The sequence below is a fragment of the Phodopus roborovskii genome, unplaced genomic scaffold, assembly GCF_943737965.1.
Source record: "Phodopus roborovskii unplaced genomic scaffold, PHOROB, whole genome shotgun sequence".
In the NCBI taxonomy this organism is placed as follows: domain Eukaryota; kingdom Metazoa; phylum Chordata; class Mammalia; order Rodentia; family Cricetidae; genus Phodopus; species Phodopus roborovskii.
In genome coordinates, this window is record NW_026125444.1 from 4002890 (window position 1) to 4026218 (window position 23329).

At 33.7% G+C, this 23329-nt stretch overlaps 1 protein-coding gene across 6 annotated transcripts in view; it reads left to right on the forward strand.

Annotated features, from left to right (window-relative positions):
- Foxp2 (forkhead box P2) overlaps positions 1 to 23329 on the forward strand; it is a 328925-nt gene that overhangs the window by 171081 nt on the left and 134515 nt on the right. For all 6 annotated transcript variants that reach the window (XM_051175704.1, XM_051175706.1, XM_051175702.1 and 3 more), the window contains one exon: positions 13076 to 13165. In XM_051175704.1, the coding sequence (XP_051031661.1) occupies positions 13076 to 13165 (90 nt within the window). The remainder of the gene's footprint in view (positions 1 to 13075; positions 13166 to 23329) is intronic.

The following is a 23329-nucleotide window of genomic DNA, read 5'->3' on the forward strand; positions in this document are numbered from 1 at the left end:
CCAAGTAACCCTACATAATAAAGTTTTAATTACTAGTTTTAACTATCTAGTCTTCATATGCATTCTTTCATACGGTCCTCCTCTGATAAGGAGTCAAAATGATTTGTTTAAAAAAGAGAAACATTGGATTGGGAAAGTATTTGCCTAAAAATGTACATTTAAACTAATTTCTTTATATAACTATTCCTTTGGGCAGAAGCTTTACATGTTGTTTAATTGAAGCCAATTTTGAAAAAAAGTTAGTATATTCTCTGTACCAGGATGACATAACTAGATCAATTTGAACCTCTGGCCCATGTCCTTTTCCGTAGTCTTACCTCCAACTACTTAAAATTTGAAGCACAATGATATTGTTTGTGCTTTTATTTATTTTTAAAATAGTTCTTGTCAATCACATAGAATTCACCCAATATTGATACTATTTTATTTTTATAAGAAGCATCAGAAGCTCTTTGTGACAATATTAGCAGATTATGATTCCTTTTAAGATAGAGAGAGGGTCCTGACTAGGAGATGATTCAGCCAGCAGTGACACTTGCTACAAACCCAAATGACCGCAAGTAAAGTGAACAAATAAAGCACCTGCTATACTATGCTATACTTTACCATCTCTGCTTCCTTAAGATATATTGCCTTTGCATGTGTGTTGTTAAAAAACACATGGAAAAGAAGAAATTGTCATCTAAGTTTAGCAAAGACCAAAAACCGGGACACCTCTCACTACAGAACACAGTGGAAGAACATCCTCTTGTACTCTGCGGAACTGTATGAAGATTCAGGCATTCTAAAGATATTATCATAATAACAGCATTAGTAGAAATGCAGAACTTACAAATGATATGCCTCAGCTATTGAGCTTTTAGAGATAAAGCCAAGTTATAGGAACTCAGGGGACATAAATTTCCAATGTTAGAAAAGTCTGAAAATCTAACAGAGTAGGATTAAACTGACAATGAGTATTCTAAGAATGGAACATAGTATGCTTTGGTAAACTTGAAGATTAATAAACATTGCCTAAATATGATGCTCTTTTATACATAATTGTTCTTTAAGCATACATACACCAAAAATATCAAAAGAGCTTTAATATGAGTATGATTTTCATAGTTAAAAGCACTCAAATGAGCCTGAATGACACTTGCCTTTTTAAGTTAATAATTATTTTGAAAACATATTTTTAAAATGTGTGTGTGTGTGTGTGTTCATGTGATTTCAGTTAACAGTGGAGGACAGAGGGGTTGGATGTCCCTAGAGGAAGAGTTACACATGGTTGAGTCACTTGATGTGGCTATTGGAATCTAATTACAGTCTTCTTCAAGAGCAGAGCACATCATCAATGCTGAACCAATTCTCAAAGCAGCACCCAAATTTCTTTAAATAAATTTTTAAGCTCATTAGTAAAATTTTTATGTTTATTATTTCTCTAAATTCATAGTTTAAAGATAGATCAGAGAATGACTTTCTTGTTCCTTAAGCAGACTAAAAGTAATTCATAGATGCTCATATCAACCAATGGGCATCATTTTACAGGGAGATTTTTTTTGCAAGTTTATTTACATACATATATATTTATACAAATATATTTCATAGATTTAAGTAAAATAAATGATTTTCACTCAGAATTATCTTTTTGCCTTTTTTTCTTGAGCTAAATGTCTAGAAACCCAGGGTACTTGACAAATAACTTTAGGGAAAAACACCAAGAGATCCCATAATAGTTATATCAATGCAGTTATTGTTGCAATGAGGTCATGGATATTATTACCATTATCTTATACCTTATTATGCTCAAAAGAACACTTCTGTTATAATGTTAATATGTGCTAATGATAATGTAACCTAAATGCAGTAGCTGGAACAAAATGGTAATACCTGGGTCCTTTCCTAAAGTGAGTTTTCCCAAGAACTCTGAAATTTTTCTTTATGATTTATCCTTACAGTGTTAGGCAGGGATGATTGATATCTGTGTGTGGGTGTGTGTGTGTGCATATATTTATATGTATGTACAATTGTATCATAACTTAAATAACACTTAAATAACAAATAAGGTAAAATACACAATTCTATGATTGTATTATAAATATAGTTCATTCATTTGTTTAGATAAAGTTTGAACTAATTGACGCTCCTTGCTGAAAATTATTCAGTGAACTTCAGAGTTTATTATTCCATTGCTGTGAGAACTGTCAATGATCTGCTTCCAAGAACACCAATTCTAAGTTTAGTAGCCTTCTCTCCAAGAATGTGAACTCTCCCATCTCCATACACACAGATGATTTTGTACTCTAATCTCTCCTGTCCACTGGGATCAGCCTGCTGGGTGTTTGAGTGCTTGGGCAGGGGCTTTCTGCCTCAAGGCTCTTTCATTAGATCTACTAGAGCACAGCCTCCTGCAGGTTCCAAGCAGGGTCATGATCTTTGCCTCAGGGTTTCTGGCTACTAAATAGCATCATTGGCCAAGAGTGAATGGAGAGGCAAAGTCTTGCATTTTTATCGCTTTGCCTCCAACTGCAAAAAGCTAGATGGTATATTCTGAGAGAAAATTTTCTTTGCCTTTTTTTTGTTTGTCTTTGTCATATTCAGAGTTAGTTTTCTTCTTTGTTAGCCGTGAGCCTTGCCCATCCATCTATAACCTGAGTTACTGCCATAGGAAAGAATCCCAAGACCTCAAGTCACTTTGTTTTGGCTAACTTGTTGAATGTAGGTATGACAATGATAAAAAATTAATTCCATTAACGAGATACATAGTAGTGTTTACCCTTATTCTGGAATAAAATATCCTAGTGACATGTTCTGAGATATTACTTTTAACTAAGATCACAAAATTTGATTGTCAAAATTAACAATTATTTCATATTTTACATGGTACCCTCTATTTTACCTGCCCACTTAATTCCAACCTCATCAAACATAGCATTAAGCATAGTATCTTCTAAGAAGAGCCAAATCTTAGTTACATATGGCTACTAGAAATAGCATGGACACACAACCTAATTACCCTGAGCCTCAAATTATGCATCTATGGCAAAGGGGTATATTTTATAAATGAAGTGAAATGACATATATAAGGATGGAGAATTGGAAGTGATGTATATGTGAATTATCACTTTTTACTGTTTTTAGTAACCTCATACTCCCTTCTTTTGGTGCCCTTTAATCATGTGCAATATATGTATATACTGTTTTGATTCTATGGGCATAATTTTACTTTCTTCCTACACACAGCAAAACTTGGACAAAGGCATTACTGTTTATATTTTGTATGTTTGTGTGAATGTGATAACCCACAGCTTAAGAAGGATCAAATGTGTCATAAAAATGCATTCATAATAGACAACACTCCAGTCCACTGAGTCCAGAGGGGATTAAAATTCAAGCCTTTTAAATGGCACATGACATTATTGTATTAAACTACCAAAGTGCATCTAATAGGACATTCACTTATAGAAAAATCTAGATTACAAAATATTTAATAAATATTAGGTAAACTGAGGAATTACAGTATGGTGGGTCCATTGATTGAAACGTATATACCTACTTGGCAAAGTCAATATAAAAATCTGAGTCATTTACAAATTTCTAGTATCCTACACTTGAAATAAATGATAACCATTAGAGAAATTTTATGACTTCAAATTTTTGCTAGGAAGAATACTAATTGGTACTTCGTTTTAAGACACTTTGAAATATATTAACCTGTTTGGTTTCCCTGTTCTCCTATATAGCAAAGTCAGTGTTTTTAGTCACATATAACTTGAGTTTCATTGTGATAATATTGCTTATCAACTAAGAAGAAACATAAGATACCTTTTGAAACTGAGCCCATATGTATCTACATAATTTTACTCCCTGGTTGCACAGAGAACTGTTGCATATTCAACTTGGCTTGTAGGCAAATCTTTTCTTTTTCTTTTAAAAGATAAACTTAACCAGTCCTCAGAATGTACAACTGCATAGCATAACAAGCAAATGACACCCTCTTCATACCTTGACATAACTAGAGGTGTTAGGTCCCTTGGTCAGGTTGAAGTTTCAAAGGGTCCTTGAGTAATGAAGACAACAGACTGAAGGAGTAGAGACCTAGGCAGCTCTTCATGTAGCTCTGGAGACTATGCTTCTGAAGATGTTCACATACATATGTGCACGCCATCAATGTATGTGGAAGCAGCTTTCATGGTCCAATGACATATTTTCAAGGTTGTTTCAAGAACCATTGGTAGGAAATTTCCCTTCCCTTTCTCTCATTCAAAATGTTGATCTCTCTGTTTTTCTCAACTGAGACCATCCAGTGTGAAGCCCTTACCTACTTCACCACTGTGTGTCAGGGTCACTTTTTTTCCCTCTGACTTCAGCCTGTCTCCAAGGATGATACATTCCTTCTTTCCCAACCTGTCTGTTGCCTGCTGTTCCTTATGCCTCACTACCATTCCCTCCTCTTTGGAGACTTTCACGGTTCTCTTTATCTATTGAAGTTTTGGTTAATCTTTATCCCTAAATCCTCATCATCAAATTTCTTTTGTTTAAAAAGATAGGTAGATAGATATATAGATATGTAGATAGATAATTGATAAAAAGATAGACAAATCAAGATAGAGATATAGATAAATTTAGATAGAAGAATGGATGGACAGATGATAGATAGATAGACACACACACACACAAAGAGAGAGAGAGAGTTCAAGCTGTCATTGTTCTTTAATAATTCTTCATGGAATTTATCAGTTTATTTGTAGCCATGCCTATGTTTTGTCCAGTTTGCAACTGGTGACTCTGACAATAAGGCTTCATTATGAAAACTGATATTTGTAATCTACATGCAGATTCTCAAATCAAGAACTATAATAAACTTTAATCCTTTTGAGATTTTGTAATGATAAATATTATCCAAAATTTACCTTCACAGATGATTTTTTCTTGTGAGATATAATTTATACATAAATACACAATTGGATTTTTTTCTAGATTCTTCTCAATGTGTGCAACATCATGTAACTAATTTCCAATCTTTTTTGTTTCTTTCTTTTTTAAAGCCATAATATTCATCTTTTTTGCCCATGGCTTTTATTAATATATATTCTGTTACTCTGTAGTCCCTCTGTTAAAGTAATTTTACATGAACGTTCATCCAATATGCACTATTCAATTTCTGATCTCTTTTATTTATCCTAATATGTTCAAAATGATCCATATTATATTATAATTGATATTATAATATTAATATTATATTCTCTTTGTAGTTCATGCTATTTCACTTCATAATTGTCCATATGTTATGATCCATATATGAGCAGATGAAAATTTGAGTTATTTATGTTTTGACATTTCTATAAAGTTGTTTAATATATTTATGAACAACTATTGGTGGGGTTGTGAGTTTTCATTTGTCTTGGATAGGAAACTATGATGAAATTAATTAGCATGTGGCAGTCCTAAACTTTACACTCACAGCATAGCTTTCTCATTAAATTTACCTTTTTAATTGATAAACAAAAACTGATTCCTTTTGTTCCTAGGGTATCAGGAAATGTTTTCATACATGAGGGCCTTGTATAATGTTTTATATGGTTAAGTCTCCTTATTTATCTTTTCTTCATTTTGAAGCTTGTAAAAATCTGTCTTGTTTCTGGCTTCTGTCGTGTACAACACATTACTGTTAACAGTAGTCCTTCTGTCACATAAAACTACCTTTGAACCACTAACTGCTAACTTTATCTTCCATCTGTTGATCAATCTCTCCCCTCCCTTCACTAAGTTCAATACTGCCTGTCTCTGCTAAACACCATTCTACTCTCAAATTCTTTGAGATCATAACTTTTTTTCTTTGACACATGGATGTGATTATGCAGTTGCATGCCTTTCTGTAGGCTGGTTTGTTTTATTTAACAAAGTAGATTTCTTCTAGTGCCCTGTTTTTATAATTCAGTAGTTCTTTATATAAATGACATTTTCTTTGTTTGTTCATTAATTTGTGGGCATTTTCATTGTTTTTATCCCATGGCTCATATGAATACTGTTGAAATGTATATGTCATTTCAGAGGTGTCTACACTGGATCCCCCTCCCCTTAGGAAATCCAGTAGTGGGATTAAAAGATCATATGTTAGTTTTAATTTTTTAAGTGACCTTCAAACCATTTTTCCATAATGGCTTACTAGCTTACATTCTACCAAAAGTACCCTTACATTTCCATTTTTCAGTATCTTGGCCAGCAATTGCTATCTTTTGTTTTGAGACTGCTTTTCATGCTGGGAGTGATGCCTCATTGTGAATTGCTCTGAATTTCCAGATGATGAGTGGCACTTACAATTTTTTTCATATACATGCAGTCAATTCATATAACTTATTTTAAGAGATACATACCTTTATCATTTGCACATTTTTTAAGTCATTCTTCCCTATTGTATGCTTGTATGCTTGTATCACCTTTGTCACAAAAAGTTGCCTATAGACGTGTTAATAACCTCTCTGTCCCACTGGTGTATTGGCTTAGCATCTGTCACTACATCCTCCTCCTAAGTCTCCCCTCAACACAGTCCTTGACTGGGCCTGGATTGTTCTCCATCTTCATCCTCTTTATCAGAGCTACTTTTTCTTTAACTACCCATCTTCTAATACTGTCACTCAGTTATCCCTGGCTAATCTGAACTTAAGAGTTTTCCATAGAAAATAAACACTACCATCCCTTCCCCCACAGTCCACTTCTTTCTGCAGCCTTTCCCTATCTAGCTGCAGATCTCCTAGTGAATTACAAACTTTGCAGTTTGGAGCCATTAAAACTTCTTGTCCTTCACCCTATAGCCAAGTATTTAATTCTGTTAGTTTTACTTTCACAGAATCTCTTGTGATTCCTATTTTTAATTAACATTGCTTGTGACCTTTTGACAGCCAATGAGATAGTCTTTTGCAAACAATAATGTCTGTGAAGGAAGAAACAATGTCACATGACCTCTGTCTCCACAAGACTGCAGGGTTTGGTCCTTGGTGTGGCTGACAGTAAATACATAAAATTTAATAGGAGGTAAAATTCATGTCTTTTATGTTTTGAAATATTTTTCAAAGTACACCTGGACTTGTTCTTTTAAATTAACGAGAAAGTTCCAGAAGAATATTCAAATAATAAATTACATTCAGATAATCATATAACTTAATAGCATGCATTTCAGGCAAAACATACTATGAGGCACTTATTCTTCAATCACAACCCAAGAAAGATGATCCTAGGGCTGGAGAAATGGCTCAATGGTTAGGAGCGCTGGCTGCTGGTTTGATTCCCTGGACTCATCTGTTGTCATATATCCATCTGTAACTCCACTTTTGGGGGGAATCTGTCACACTCAAGTGGCCTCTGAAAGACCAGGCATGAATGTTGTGCACAGACAAACCTCTACACAAAATAACACAAACTTACTTGTTTTTAATTTTTAAAGGATTATATTACCCTAATAATAAAAAACACTAAGTATATTGAAAACAAAGAAATTAATAAATAAATTTAGTAAGTCTCAATGTGCTTGAATACACAATGAAATATTTTATCAAAAAGAAAATCATAACCAAGAAAATACAAGTAAGCCACTGATTTCTGGAGGATGTACTATGAAAAGGAGATGTTGAAATTTTAGTAAAATTGGTTTGAATTTACATTCCATTCCATATTGAGAGTTCTGTAGTTGGCAGAATTCCATTGTATGCGAATCATTTATAGACAGTCGTATTGAGAATAATATGAGTAGGAGTGTTCCCCTGTGTGATCATTGAATGAATCATTACCATTGACAACACAAGAGTGAAGAAAAGAGAGAGTATAGCATTCCACTCAGTACTATTTCTGGCAGACTATAGAATGCATGGTCACAGGAAAAGTTTCAATCACTTCAGACAGAGTATATGATTCCAGATTAGTGAGAACAAAATCTGCCTCACCTGCTAGTTCCCGTTTCATAATGAAGATTTTAAAGCTATCTTATATAGTACACTGTTTGTACATGACTCTGGAGGACGACTTCCTTTTTATTTCTGAAGATAACTTGTGGACCCAAGACAGAGTCAAGGCCAGTCTCCCCAGTGAATCATCTGAGCCAAAAAAGCCTGGTATCTGATTGCGAAATAGGAAGCTTGACAAGTCATTATTCATTCCTACTTTGTCTAAAATTTAAGTGATTTTTGCTTTATATTTTGGCCTCCATTGTGATGCATAATATAAATGCCATATATTCACACATTTATCTACTAACTATATAAATGTGCTGCAGAAAATAATTATTTCAAAAATATTTTTAGTAATTATTTTTTTGAGCAAACTTAGTCTAATTATGTATCATGAATGATCAGATGAGGGGTCAATAGCTACAGATGCATAATTTCACTCTGATAGATTGCTGTTTGAAAATAGGTTAGGACAATTAGATGATTAATCTTCTTCTATTAAATAGTGCTATGAGGCTTCAGATCACATTTATCAGTATATTCTCTTTAGTATGAACATAACAAGAAGACAGACAAGACAGAATAGAGATTTATACTCTTTGATAAATAATCTGTTTCATTTTAATCAACTACAGTTGGGAAAATAGCCAGAAAATGAAATTGTTTAGAGACTTATTTTATGTTCTGTATTCAGGATAATATGTTAGATGCATAATCTATTAAAAATTAAAAGATGTGGTTTTGATGAGTGAAACCCCAGATGCTCTGCCGGCAGTTTCTTTTGGGGTGCTGTTTATCTGCAAAGCCTAGACCCCTTGTCAGTGTACTGGGGAGTGCCTGTGTAAACATTCTTGCTTCGCCTGCTCCTCATACTTGTTTCTTGTATCGTATTTCTTCTGACCTCGCTCTCTGAAACCAATTACAGGAGATCCATTTGGACTGTTTCTATTTTCATAAGAAGCCTAGGCAGGAGTGTTTTTCTCAGAGATGAATATCAACATCAAATATGCTCCTGAGTGCTTTGTTATTTATGTTTCAGAGAGATTCTGTAGCCTTCAGCTCTCAAGAATGTGTCACGCTGTGCTGTTTATACATTGAAGATATTAATGGGCGTAGATGTCATTTTTCATTTTAATGTCTCAAATGCAACAGGCTGATAGGTTAAGCATTCCTATTTTTATGGGGAGTGATATGAATGGTGTCTGCTTTTCCCCAAATATGCATATATATTTACTTAGGGGGAAAAAAGAGTCACTTATAAACCTTAGAATACTCAGCATTTTAGTTGTCTCGGTATCGCTAAACTGTGCTCAAGTAATTTTATTTCTATTGAATATTTTTAGTATTCCTCCAAAGAGGAAAAAAAAAAGAAGAATAAAAGGAAAATTTTGATGGGTTTTCTAACAATTCACAAAGTTTTCACCTTAAATTAATTCTCACAGAGGCCTATTCCATTTTGTGAGGGTCATCACAACATAGGTTAATATCAGCTGAGACAAGTGACATGTCTGAACTTTGCTATGCTTACAAAAGTTCATCTTACTTAAAATTTTGTACCAATAGTTTGAGTTGATGTTTTCAATAAATATCTTACAGAACAAAATGTACTCAGTTCTAGAAAGCCTGTTTCTTACACCTTTGGTGCTACTAATAAATGTTTATTCTTCTTTTAAGATATTTAATCTTATTCCATTTCAAGAATATCCTATCTTAATTCTCTCTAGCATAGACAACTGTATTAACGCACATCTTTAATTGAAAACCAATGTGATTTTGGAACTCAAACTCAGTCTGGTTGCTTTTGCAATCTCTCCTCTTACTCAAAAAGGGCTCAGTGTTTACTAAAAGTAATTTGTCAACAACCCCCGGGTTTCTGTTACAAATGAATTCTGAAGGAGAGGTGAACTCATTAGACGTATCTGAAGCTTCCTGAGGACAACTGACATTCACCTTTTTTATTCAACAATTTATAATGAGCAAGTGATTTTCAAAACAGTAACTTGTGTAATTCCACACATATATTAAGTAAAGTGATTTACTTTACAATCTTTCATTTTATGAATAGTGACAATAATCAGTTACAAAAGTGAGACAATTGTCTCTGAAAAATTGTTTGTAGAAATGTAAAATCCTAAAGCACTAGTATCTAGTACTTTGGGTGTAAAAATGTCATATGATGTGTGCAGCTTGAATGTAAACTGCAAGGGATTTCTACTTGTGGGGTTTAAGTCATGTATGAATGCTTGAGTTTGTTGTTATTGTTTTCCCACATCTTGTGTTTATCACAGCGATTTTTACTGCTCACAAAAGAATGTGGAGACAAGCAAGTGGCTATCATTTTCCATAACCACGTGTATTGGAAGATGGTAGTCAGGTATTTTAAGGATAATCTAAGTGCATATGAATTATAAGGAGATGAAGAAGCAAACATTAACCAGCTGCTCTGTTAAATGAAGTGAAGGCATATGCCTCTCTCTGCCTTACCATACGTTCATGAGCAGAACTTCTAGTATGTTTCTATAGCACTGGGACTCACACAAGATAATGGTGAATTATTGGTGTTGAGATAGAGGTTTACAATTCAGAAATGCAAGTATAGTGAACAAAGTGAGTGAACCCTAAGCTTGGGAACCAGAGGAATGACTGACTGGGCTCTCCTACTGCCTTGAGATGTTAATCCAGAGACTGGGGAATAGAGTCTGCAAAACGAGAAACCTAGAATTGATATACTCTAAGATTTTGTGTAGCTTTAGAGTCTTCAAATTGTGTTAGTAATGACTGACATAGTGACCAGGGTATTATAAAGGTTTTGGTGGAGTATTAAGAAATAGAACATTATCTGTAAATAAGTATGCCTTTTTTCTGTGATACATATTATATTAACTTGAAAATTCAAGTATATAAATATTATAAGTCATTGTTCTAAGTTCTGAAAAAAAATGGAATTGCCATCTTTGCAAATAAATGTAATTCATTGTGGTATTAGATACTTTCTTTTCCTAGAATTTTATTCATTGTTAATTAAAGATTGATTACTTTGACAGAATAGAGATGATATGGGACACTGAAATCCACACTATTCTTGAAGCCAGGTGACTTAGAACAAAGCATTCACAGTTTTATGGCCTTAAACAAAGCAATTGACAACAACTTTAGACCTTATTGTTTGCCCATTTGTCAAAATGAAGGGATCATACTTTATGATTTTTAAGATTACTTTTAGTGGGCATCATTTTTTGTTTCAAGATTATAAATAGTTTTTATTAGAATAGTATTAGGCCAACAACAAATTAACACAAACATATATATGGGAGAGAGTTCTCAAAGAGAAGAACATGAGGAAAGTAATTATTTTTTAAGTTTTAACAAGCATAGCTCAAGTCATAGTATAGTAATATCAGCTTGAAAGTTGCTGCTCATAGTTATTTTTTAGGTCACAATTGGAAGAGCAAATTTATAAAATACTGAGTAGAATTTGCAAGTGAATCTTATGGTACTAAGATAACCATGGAATTAATTTTTAGTTTATCCTCATACTGAATTGTATAATAAGTTGCCAGAACTCAGTGACATGCCATTATAAGCAATGCTTAGTTTGAGTTGTAATTACTTGAAAAGTTTTTCTTTTCTTTTCTTTTTTTTTTTTTTTTTAAGCACACACATCCACAAGGAAAAATCTCCACTATGTGCAAGTGTGCTTCCAAACGCAAAAGCAGCACTTGACAAAGGTGGTAGATCCTGCCATGGAAAGACAAATCAGTGCGGTTAGGGGAGGCTGCTAGTGCATCGGTTTGTTTACTTTGGCTTCTGTGTCTGCCTGCCTTCTCAGAAAACTTGCTTGGAGCCAGACTGTAGCAGCCCTTTCTCTGTCTTTTCATAATTGATCAGGGGATGACTGCTTTCCCTGAGGGTTAAGACGTGGCAACTTTTTCTGTTTGCTCAGCATCTCAATGCAGTAGTTCAAACATTGTTCACACCAGCTGGCGTGTAAAGCCATATGCACATCTTGTCAAAGCAACTGTTGTCATGGATACTGGAAACTCACTCAAAAACCATATCATTGATCCTAATCAAAATTGTACTTATTATCGGTTTAGAATCTTAATTATTGTAGGAGACTATTGATCTGCGTTTTGCCACAATGGGAAAAAATTATCTTGTATTCTAAGACAATGAATAACAATGACTGTTTTATATATCAAAAATATCTAACACAACTGTTTGTGGAATTCAGCTGTCCAGAAAAAATGAATTTTGATATAGGAGCTCTCAAAAACTTTTCTTAACATTAGTTTAATGGTGCTAGTCATTTAAATAATATAAAATATATTCTTGTTTCTTTCACTAGTTTGTGAAAGTCATGTACTTCATTCACCAACACATCCCCTCTCTAGGAAAATGCATGCTTACATTACTTTCTTATATTGATTTTTTTGTTTGTTTGTTTTTTCTCTGAGTGAATAAGATAACACATAAATAAATAAATACATCTTCTGTTTTGATTGGTATTCTGTCACACACAGAAACAATCCTGATTGGTTGAGTGGTAAATTTTTGTTCTCTGATTTTGCTAAGAATGCAAATGAAACCCACTCAATTTTATTTGGCATTAAAACTGCACTTTATTTTGTCAAAGGAGAGGGTTTTTCCCCCCTTGAGTTGTAAGTACCAAAAAAAGTGTTTTTAATCTTACTGAAAATCCTTATTAATTCACTTTCAAGATAATCTGAGGTTGATTTGTCAAATTTAATTACAGCTTCCGGTAACACTTGAAGTCTACTGCTTTTACTTCAAAATTGTAATACAAAAATGCAAATTGAATGATAATTCGTAAGGGAGTGGGCATTTTAGGAACACTCAGAGATAAATTCTGTGGGAATGAGGTTATTGATGCAGTTTGTGATTTTCTCTTCTTGAAGCAAGTTCAACAAATTAGAATTATGTCCTGTAGGATTACAAGCATCTGCCCAATTTTGAATAAATGTGTATATATATATGTGTTTTGTGAGGTTTTTTTAATGTATAGGGAGAAAAAAAGAATAATGGTGAAGATAAGTTTGGTGGTCCTCATTTATATTAAGTAAGAAACAACTGGAAAGCCATTCCAAGTTTTAAAAAGTGTTTAGCTATTTTCTCCTTTTTCCTTTCAGGCTCTCCAGGCAGCAAGACAACTTCTGTTACAACAGCAAACAAGTGGGTTGAAATCTCCTAAGAGCAGTGACAAACAGAGGCCATTGCAGGTTGGTAATGCATGCCCATCCTTGAGACCTGATCTTAATGATGTTCACAATAACGACAGATGAGCAAAGCATTGTATATTAAATTTGCATATACATTTAATGTTTGTTCCAAAAGAAAATCCATGGTATCTTCGTAAAGGGGGCTTTACACATACTATTAGCACAGATTTCAAAAAGTTTCCAAGTTCATTCCTTGCAAAAACTGTTTTAGAAATTTGTTACATGCAGGCATAAAATATTTTGTGTAAATTCCTTTGTAGATTTTAATGGGATTTTATTCAGTAATAGGTTAAAATATGAAAATTAATCCAAAACAATGGTGAAATGGTGTGGAAGGAAGGAAAGCAGTCTTAGGTAATACTCTGCTCTATTGACAAGTGACAAATTTGTAAGTCCTCCCTGATTGCAAAAAAGTCTTTGAGTTTGCCAAGGACCTATTACTGTTGCTATAGATAAAAGAAGACATTCTTGAGTTTGTTGTCCTTTCTTACTCTATTTGTCCAGGGGAAGTGATGTATTTATTCATGCTAAAAGAAGTTGTATTACATAAATATAACCATTGTATTTATACATTTCCTTGGAGGAAAATATTTTAATGTATAGTCTTAGGTTGTCTATTAGGTAGAATGTGGAGGTGGAGTGACATTTTTCACAAGATTTCTTAGAGTGTTTGAAAAAATAAGCAATACTTTTCCTGAAGCATTTGATATATATATTATATATATATATATTATATATATATATATATATATATGTAATAAAGCAAGCTGTATTACTGGTTAAGCAGGCATTTCATGTCTCTTTATTTTAACAAGATATTCTTCTTTTAGTGGCTTTGACTTTTGATATCATTCATGTTCACAGAGGTTAACATCTAACTCTTAAAAGATGGTGTTCTATGCCTTAGATTCTCTTAAGAAAATTAAGGACTATTGAGCCATATAAGCCAGAAATGTCTTACTACCAAAAAAAAAAAAAAAAAAAAAGTTGATAGGCCCTAAACAAATTTGAGATGAAAACACATTTTTATTTATTTATTTATTTTTGGAACAAGGTTCTTGTTTTGCAGCAGGAAGAAGATAAGACTACAGGAACTCAACAATGTCTAAGTGCCACATCTCTGTAATAACTGTAAAAGCAAAAAGTTTTCATAGAAACTTCCAGAATGTAAGATTATTTTCAATATTTTTATCTTTAAAAGAATTCCATAGAATTTTGTTTTAATTAATGAGGAATCTTGGAAAGACTTTTTGTCACCATCAATCATATCTCTGTCCTAGTTATAGCAGTGAGAATAACACTGTCATAGTTACCTGACTCCATGAAACTCTGTTGCTTGACATAGCAGGAAAATTCCATACAGAGCAAGTGAAAGAAGACATGAAATGAAGCACAGACCTCCAGTTCAGCTTCCGGGTTGGAATTTAACTTTCTTTTTAGTTTGGAAAGAAGGAATTTTTTTGTTGACAACATAAGTCAATGATTGGAAAGAAATTATTGTTTTGAAAGTCAGAAAACACTATTCTCGAATATATATTTTATATTTCTTGACATCATAGAGGATTTTCAGTTGCCTCTTCCTCTTCAAACCTCAGTCAAGAGATGTGTCTTTCCTTGCTTGGTATCAGGTTGTCTATGGAACCAACAACTTGGCTCTAGTTTTCTCTCATTCTTTTTTCTTTCTTTCTTTCTTTTTTTTTTTTCTGTCATAGTTAAACTACAGATCAATATTTGGTACTCATTTTAACTAAAATATAGATTTTTATTTATTTTACTATATGCATTCACATGTACAATGTGGCTCTGAATTAAGAATTTGTTCACATGTCAACTGTTATACATAAATTATTTCTGAGCAGAAATCCTCAATTTCCACAGTTATGCATGAAAGGCTGATAAAATCATTGTAAATACCCATTAGCAACTGCAGCTACTAACCATCCTGGAGCCTCTCCTCATGTCACCTACATTTTGTGTTTCATGAGCATATGAATTTGCTCCATGGTATAGATTGTAGGACCACAGTGCTTTAGTACCATGTATAGCTGTAATGAGATCATAAAATAAAATGTCACAGGAATGAGAAGACGATTTTTTATGAATGAGAAATTAGAACTAATGAAGACCTACTTTTCCCCCAAAATATGCACTGTAATTAATACAATGTGAGGCTGAAATTTTAATATTTCATGGTACTTGATAAGCTTAGCATTTATAGACATGAAGAGATTGTATTGTAAGTCTAATAAAAATGTAACTGTGTTCCACACTAGCTTATACATCTATTTTTAAACAGAGATATTAGTCAATGCTCATCTTGGCCTCTGCAAATATTATTAACATGAATTGTATTTGTTTTCAAAACTGGAATGTATTTGCTAGAATTTTTAATCGTGTGATATGAAATTAATATTTGAAAGTATTATGATATGGCTTTCTCATAGTCTTGTTTTTATCCTAATAACTCAAGTTTAACAAAACTTTTCTCATATAGTTGATATGTATTATATTTTAAATTTCTAATGGTTAATTGAAAACGCTGGGTCACCCTTGCAAGGTATACTCTTTGATGCTCTTGAGTAACAGCTTCCTGACACGTCAGTCATAGTGCCTTGCAGGCCCAGAACAGATGCTTTTATATTATTATCATTTAAAAATTTAGCTTCCAAGCAGATGTTTTTACAACGTTTGAAATAAAATTCCGTTCTAATAACAATTCTTTGACGGTTCAAGTCACAAGAACAATATGCAGATGCTAGTTTAACATTCACCTGAATTACTTTAAGTCTAAACTGGGGACAGATTGAAATGTGGCCTGATACTGTCAGTGTTTGTCAGTGCAGTGTTTACATTCTGCTCCCTTTTCTTTTATGTTTTCACATTCCTGTGATATAGATGGCATAAATATTAGCACGTGTACCAAAAAATGAAATAAATACTATCATCAGCCTCGTCACCAGCTTTAGTCATGACATCAGTTTCCCTTTATAAGTATCTGAATAGCTATGTTTGAAATATGTTTATATATTCTAGTCATTATATGATGCCCCAATTAAGTAGGTCCAGGCAATAAGTATATCTCTTTACATGATACTGACAAATACTTACAAATATTGGGATGCACAAGGCAGCTGATGTTCACCTAATATCACGACATGATTTTTCCTTGCAATTTTTACAACATCCCAGAAAACAACCTTATTAAAAAGCAGCAGAATAAGCCCTCTTTTCTGCATGTGCTTTATTTGATTTTATTACTTGCATTGCCAACACATGATATAGTTACAGTGATCCACACTGAGAAAACTTAGCCCACAATAGTATTAAATGGTTTCAATTTCAAGAAACTGATTATTATGTTAGGAGGAATAAACACACATATACACAAACAGATTCGTGCACAATAGCAACATTCTGAAATTTTATATTCTTTTTTGTAAAATATATTAGCAGTGTCTAGCCTATGATATATTTAGTTTAGATCTGAAAATCGGTCGCATTATTGTTCTTGTTACGTTTACAGCCATTGAGACAGACTTGTGGGTCTCTAACACCTGTGCAGTGCAGAGACATAAACTTAAGATAAATGCCATTTCTTTGCTATCTCAGATGAATATCAGTATAAGAAATTGTAATCATACCTTCCCTGAAGGTTCAGATCTCATATAAAATACCTGCGTTCAGTTGGTGGTTAAAGTTATTAATTTTTATAAGTATGTCTTAACAAGTAAAAGAGTAGGGTAGTTGAAAGCAAAAGTGAATTAACCAGAGGAGTCTTATTCTGACTCTGCTTCAAAATCATTATACAAATTTGAATAAGTCTCTTGACGTTCTTAAAGACACTGGACAGATTAGCTAAATGTAAAATGTCAGGAATGAAATTATGTTCTTTTTTTTTTTATTTTGAAGAAAGTGATGGTCATAATGAGTTCTTTTTTTTTCTGATTATTTCAAGGACCAACCAAAGCATCCACTTGCTAACATAAGACAGCCAGAAAATGCTTTGGAATCAAATAATCAAATCTCATGTTTTAGGAAATTATTGTTCCAATAAAACATTTACCAATATCCAAGGGCTTTATATTTCATTAAATGGCAGGGAACAATACTATAAATTGCATTATTGCTACACACAAAAAAATTCTCCTGTATATATTTTTTCAAACTACATTTAAATGCTGTGATATAATACAATCCTTTAGCATCATTTATACATTATTGTTATCCCTGAAATTAAAAAATGGTAAAATTCATATCAGCAGCAAAAATGCATTCTCATTCTATAATCAACTACTCAATAACTCATGTTTTCTATCAAATATCAGGACTAAGGCAGTAATGTTCTAATTTTAAAACTAGTGATATACTTTGGGGAAAATACTAATTTTATGGGACACAGACCTATACATGGCTGAGTATTCTTTAGGAAACAACAAAATTTTACTGATGTATTAGTAAAACATAAAATTAAACATTTTAAACATCAGTTCTAGTTGTAATGAAAATTTTTGTATGGTTTGGCTAGAAGAAATCATTGTGATATAGAAAACATGAAAATAAATTTAAACAGTTTCTCCCGGTTACATCTTCATCTCTAAAAAACATGCAATGAGCCAGGTACATTGCATCTTGAACATAAAAGGATGAAAAGTTGAATTTATGCATGCATGACCATGTTTCTGTTATTTTGGTTTCCATTCTAATAGAAAACTTTACTGAAACGCAGCCTGAAGAGGCAGGTCTAAATTAAAACCATTCTTTAGCATGTGTTCCCACTGGTGAACATACTGCCTGAAACTCACCTCCTCTAGAAAAATATCTGGAGTATCTAGCCTATTATCTCCAAGTGCATATGTGTGCAAAAGTCCCACAAGGTCAACTCATAGCATAGAGAAGGAAGACAGAACAAATTTTTATCTTGAATCTCCCTTGCATCAGTAAGAGGTCAGTCACTTAATTTTCTGAACTGTATTAACTCATCTCAAAAGTGGAAATTAAAACTCTGCAAAGTTGTCAAGTAAAATGAAAACAATACTATATATAATATATAGCATTAATCCTTAAGCAATATGTTAATAATTCATCACCTTTGCAATAGATTCCAACACCTTCCCATCTACGTCTAGGACATATAGACCATAGTACAGTTTCTATTTTTTGCTATTCTGAACTATTTTAATGAGCAAAAATATTTTTCTAGTTTGAAAAAAGCAATTGTGAATGTTCTGGGACTACCAGGGTTGTCATCTATTACAGGTTACCCTGGTTTGTGTGTTTCACATTCATGGGGTACAATTCCAGTTAATATTTTCCTCTCCAACTAGACTGTCCTGTAGCAGCAAGAAGTAATGGTTAGTGTTGACTATCAACTTTACAGGATATAGAATCACCTAGTGGACAGGCTGCCAGGAATACCTTTGAGGGATTATTTAATTAGGTTAGCCTCTCTGCCTGCTTGTGAAGAATTGTGTTGTTTCGGTTTATTGAAGTGGGCTTGGGACCAGATTTGCAAATAAAGGAGGCAGGTATCTAATCACCAGCATTTATGTTCTCTGCCTCCCAGCTGTGGGTAAAACATGCCCATCTTCATCAACCTGTTTCCATGCCTACCCTGCCATGATTGGTTATGACCTGGAACTGTGAAACAAAATAAATGCTACTCTTAAGCTGTTTATGCCAGAGTTCTTTATCACAGCAAAGAGAAAAGGAACCAGCATAGGAACCATGAATTTTCTACTCCAGTCTAGTGCCTGGCTTAGTCCTTGCATAAAAGGACATCAATGAACCATGTGGCGAACCTATTCGTTGAGCAGTTGTCGTGGTACCACTCCCCAGGTTCTAAAAATTATATTAAGACTCAGACAAAATACTAGATGTTGGGCCAGAGAGGATGTGGCAGAAAAGTTTAAAAAGCAGAAACTGAAAGAAAATTGTCAATTCATGCTGCTACATCAGGGAAGTGTTTACAAAAGACTCTATGTTGGGTGTATAGAAAATAAAAGTTGGACTTGGGACGTAATTCCGCACTACACACACACACACACACACAAACACACACACTCACAGTTGGCTTTGAAGAAAAGGAATTCATTATAGAGATAATGGACGAGCATTTTTTGGAGAAAATTTTCATTGATATCATCAAAGAGAGAGGAAATTATTAGACCTATTTAACAGTGGAAGTAGTTAGTAATGTCTGAGTAGCATAGAAATGCCATAACACGAAAATAAAAATGGGCTAAAAGGCTTGCTTTAGTTATTTTCTGTGACTTTGACAAAATGCCCAACAAAAACAACTTAAGTGAGACTAGAGATAAGACTTAGAGGTGAAGAATGGTTTTCAGAATCCCCTTCTATCCCACAGCCACCTTCAAATCTTGGTCAAGAGACTGAGTCCCTTTTCTGGCCTCTATGAGCATCCACTCACATAAAACACACACATTATCTCTCTAATAATAATAATAATAATAATAATAATAACAACAACAATAAATTCTAAAGAAACATCTGAAATGAGGGAAGCAGTGTTTGCCTCACATTTTAAAGGATTCAGTCCATGGCTACTTAATCCCATGTGGGTAGAGCATTATGTTGCAAAGGATGTTTGTTCATATTATGGTTAGCCAGACACTATATCACAGTGGATTTGGGGTATACTCAAGAAAAGAAGCAAAATAAAGACTATAGGAGAACAGAATAATGAACCTACAAATTGAGTTATTGAGGAAGATCAGGAAAAGAAAAATTTTTCAAAGACAGGGTTTGTCTGGTGTGGAAAACTATGTCTACAAAAAAAATTAGTACAGTGTTTAATTAAATTAAATATTGATGTTTTAATTCCCCCCATTTTTTAAATGGATTTCAGATAATTTTTAGGATCAGCAAGGCTAATATGGGCAATAATGAATGGGAACATCATACTTTCAATTTAATGTTCACAGGAAAATAGAGAAATTAATAAATGCACTTTTACTTCTTAGGTTGCTGCAAAAGAAAATTTATATAGCATAAATTCAATGTGGTAGAAAATTGCTTTCTCAGAGGTGAGGTTTTTTCCTTCCTTAGCTACCAAGGTACTTGTTTCTTTCTGTAATCTGTTAGGATTTTAAGTACATATTCCCTTGACTTCTCTACCTTAGCTAAAGTGAAAGCAAGAAAGGAATAAAACACTAATATTGTTATGGGACCTCTCCATAGGATTTAAGACTTAGGCTTTGAATTTTATCTTAAGATGTTTGGAAATGTTGTAAAAGCTCAGCTGAATGACAGCGTGACGAACAGTCTGAGTACACGATTAAAGACAAAAAGCAAAATTATTTAGAGTTTCACTTCCATTTAAGGCTGTGTTTCCTATGTGGATTCTATTCTTATCTATCAGCCTGTGTGCTACACTGCATTCAAGTTTCCTAAATACCTCCCTGCTACTTCATTTTCTCTGCTGTATTCTTTCTTCCTTTACTATGTGTTCATGATATAATCTTTTCTGTTCCTTCGATCTCATGCACAGGAAGGAAAAAGAAAAACAAAACTAATTCTAACTTGTTCCTAAAAAGTATTCTAGTCATAATTTTATCCAAAATGGTGAAATTGTGTTGATTCTTATAACCCAGTGTCCAGTGTTTTATTCTTATTTTATTTCACTCAAAAAAGAGTTTCTTTAACAAAATTAAAGTTCTAGTTTTAGTGTGAAAGTAACACTGTTCTCGATTCTCTCTGTGATACTAGAAAAGTCCTCCTATTTAAATTTATGAAACACAGAACAGTAGAATTAATTGATCATTTACTATACCTTTAGAAATTCTCCCAAAACATTAAAATGAATACCCAAGCTGTAATTTCTCAGGACAGTTATATTAATGGTTAGTTTTTCTAAAAGCATTTTTTGCTATGTAAATTATGTTTGTTTTAATAATGCTGGATATAGCATTACAAGCATTGAAAAACATCAAACATATTTGTAATGAATTGTTCTTTCCAAAGTATTTAGTAATGTAAAAATCATATAGGCTCATTATGAGTTTTGTGTTAAATTGTGGTTGGGGACTAAGGTACTTTTCTCAAAAGCATTAAATAAATGTTAGTAAATTTTTATAACAGTGGATTTTTTAAAAAAATTAAATTGTACTCCTTGATTAGACAGAAAAAAAAACTACTCAAAAGAAATAATTATAGTAGATCCTTGACATTCACAAGGTATATATCCTGAGGTCCTCAAGAAACTGAAAAGTTAAGAAATTTTTATTTCAGAACTTTCTGGTGAGGGTGTTCAGCCTTCCTTTAAACATACTTCTCCTTCTCTAGGAGAGTACCATGGTTCTTTGCAAAGGGTAAGACAACATCCATTTAACAATATTTCTTAGAACTTTGTACATTGTTCATCTCGATCCTTTAAGAGTCCAATATTTTATGGATATCATAGGTTTAACTGTATCGCTCAGTCTACCTCAAATAGACAGATAAGCAGCATTAGTGATAGCAAATACAGGAGATGTAGGTCATCTGTGGAAAAGATCAGCAGACTGCCCAGCCTGTCAGTGTGCTTGGATGTTTCATAGCTAAAGCAATTATACAGGAATATGACACAGGAACTTTGGACTCACATGCAGATAATGAGATGGGTCCTTAAGGACCAGAAATTTGAAGCTCTGGTCTACTAGATGTTACAGTCTTGCAACTGTTAGAAACATTCAATGCGACCAAGTAAGTTTCTGTTAGTTGATATAATGTGTAGAGCTAATAGACTTTATTTTCTTACATCATCTCCCTTTTTAATTATAATTATCAACTGGCTTTCACAAATTATCTGGGCGGTCTTAGTGAAAATTTTCTGACTTGTCTTTGAGGACACAGGGGAAAGCCATGACTTCAGAGCACAGGGACCTCACAGAAGGGTATTACAAGATTGGAGGCTTTGTTTCCATAAACTGCCAGTTACTGACTAGTTATGCCCTAGGGTTCACCTATGAGGTCGTAATCCTTGCAGCTAGAAATCCTCTGTCTAGATTTCAGCTGAAGTCTAGAATCATATCCGTCTGTGCTACAACATGTATGTCCTTCTTTCCTTCCATCCTTCCTTCCTTCCTACTCCCTTTCTTTTTCTCTTTCTTTTTAAGGTTTTGTCATTTGGTTTTATTATAATCCACATAGAACCTGTTTAGTGAGTGGCTAAGCATTTGAATAGCACAAAATCACTTTGCACACTATATAAATTCTTACACTTGGGATGCTAACACTTGCATTGCTGTAAAAGCTGCCACCTTGGCATCTTCAACTAGTGCTACTGCACATTCTCAAGTGACAAACCAAGGAGCACAGTGAACATTATGATGTGCTGACATGAGCAAAATCTGTTGTATCACAGAAAGATTAAATTAAATTCATAGAGAGAAACACTGAAAAAAAAAAAAAAGAACACAAATGACAGGTTTTACCTACACTCTTTCTTCTCCCTACAGATCAGCCATGGGGAGGACATTTAAGACATGAATTCGTAATAGAACTGGACAGAGTTATCATTTGCCCGAAGCTCATTGTCATTGAGAAGCGCCTCTTTATATGTGGGCTTCGAATTCCCGCCATCAGTAGCTGTATTAACTTCCCCAAAGAGTCTTTGAAAGCATTTAGGGAAAACGGCATTCAAACCTAAGAAAGTACGAAAACCTTTTCTAATGCATCCCAGCTCAGTCTCCTGAGTTAATGTGGGGTGAGATGAGAGGACTAGAAATCAAGATGCCTAAAAATCTCTAGGAAATTCCTGCTCAGATAGTTTGAGGCTGAGTGTCAGAACCTCAAACTTCCTTTTTCTCCTGAACAGGAAAATGTTTCTCTGTAAATAAGAATTATTGAACTTAAATTTCAGTAGTGTTCTGTGTCAGAAATGCCTCTCTGATACATTTTTCTCTTTTGATTATCTTGGTTTTTGTCATATAGCCAGACAAGCTATAACTTGCTGTGAGGCCGAAGATGTTCTTGAATCCTGATCTACCAATGTTCACCTCTCAGATTCTAGGATTGCAGGCCTGGTCCAACAAGCTTGGTTTTGTGGTACTAGATAGTGAACCTAGGGCTCCATTGTGCTAGGCTAACACACTACAACTCACGCCCAGCCATCTTCTTTCCAACAAGTTGAATATATGTTGCCTCCTGATTCAATAGCAGTGTATG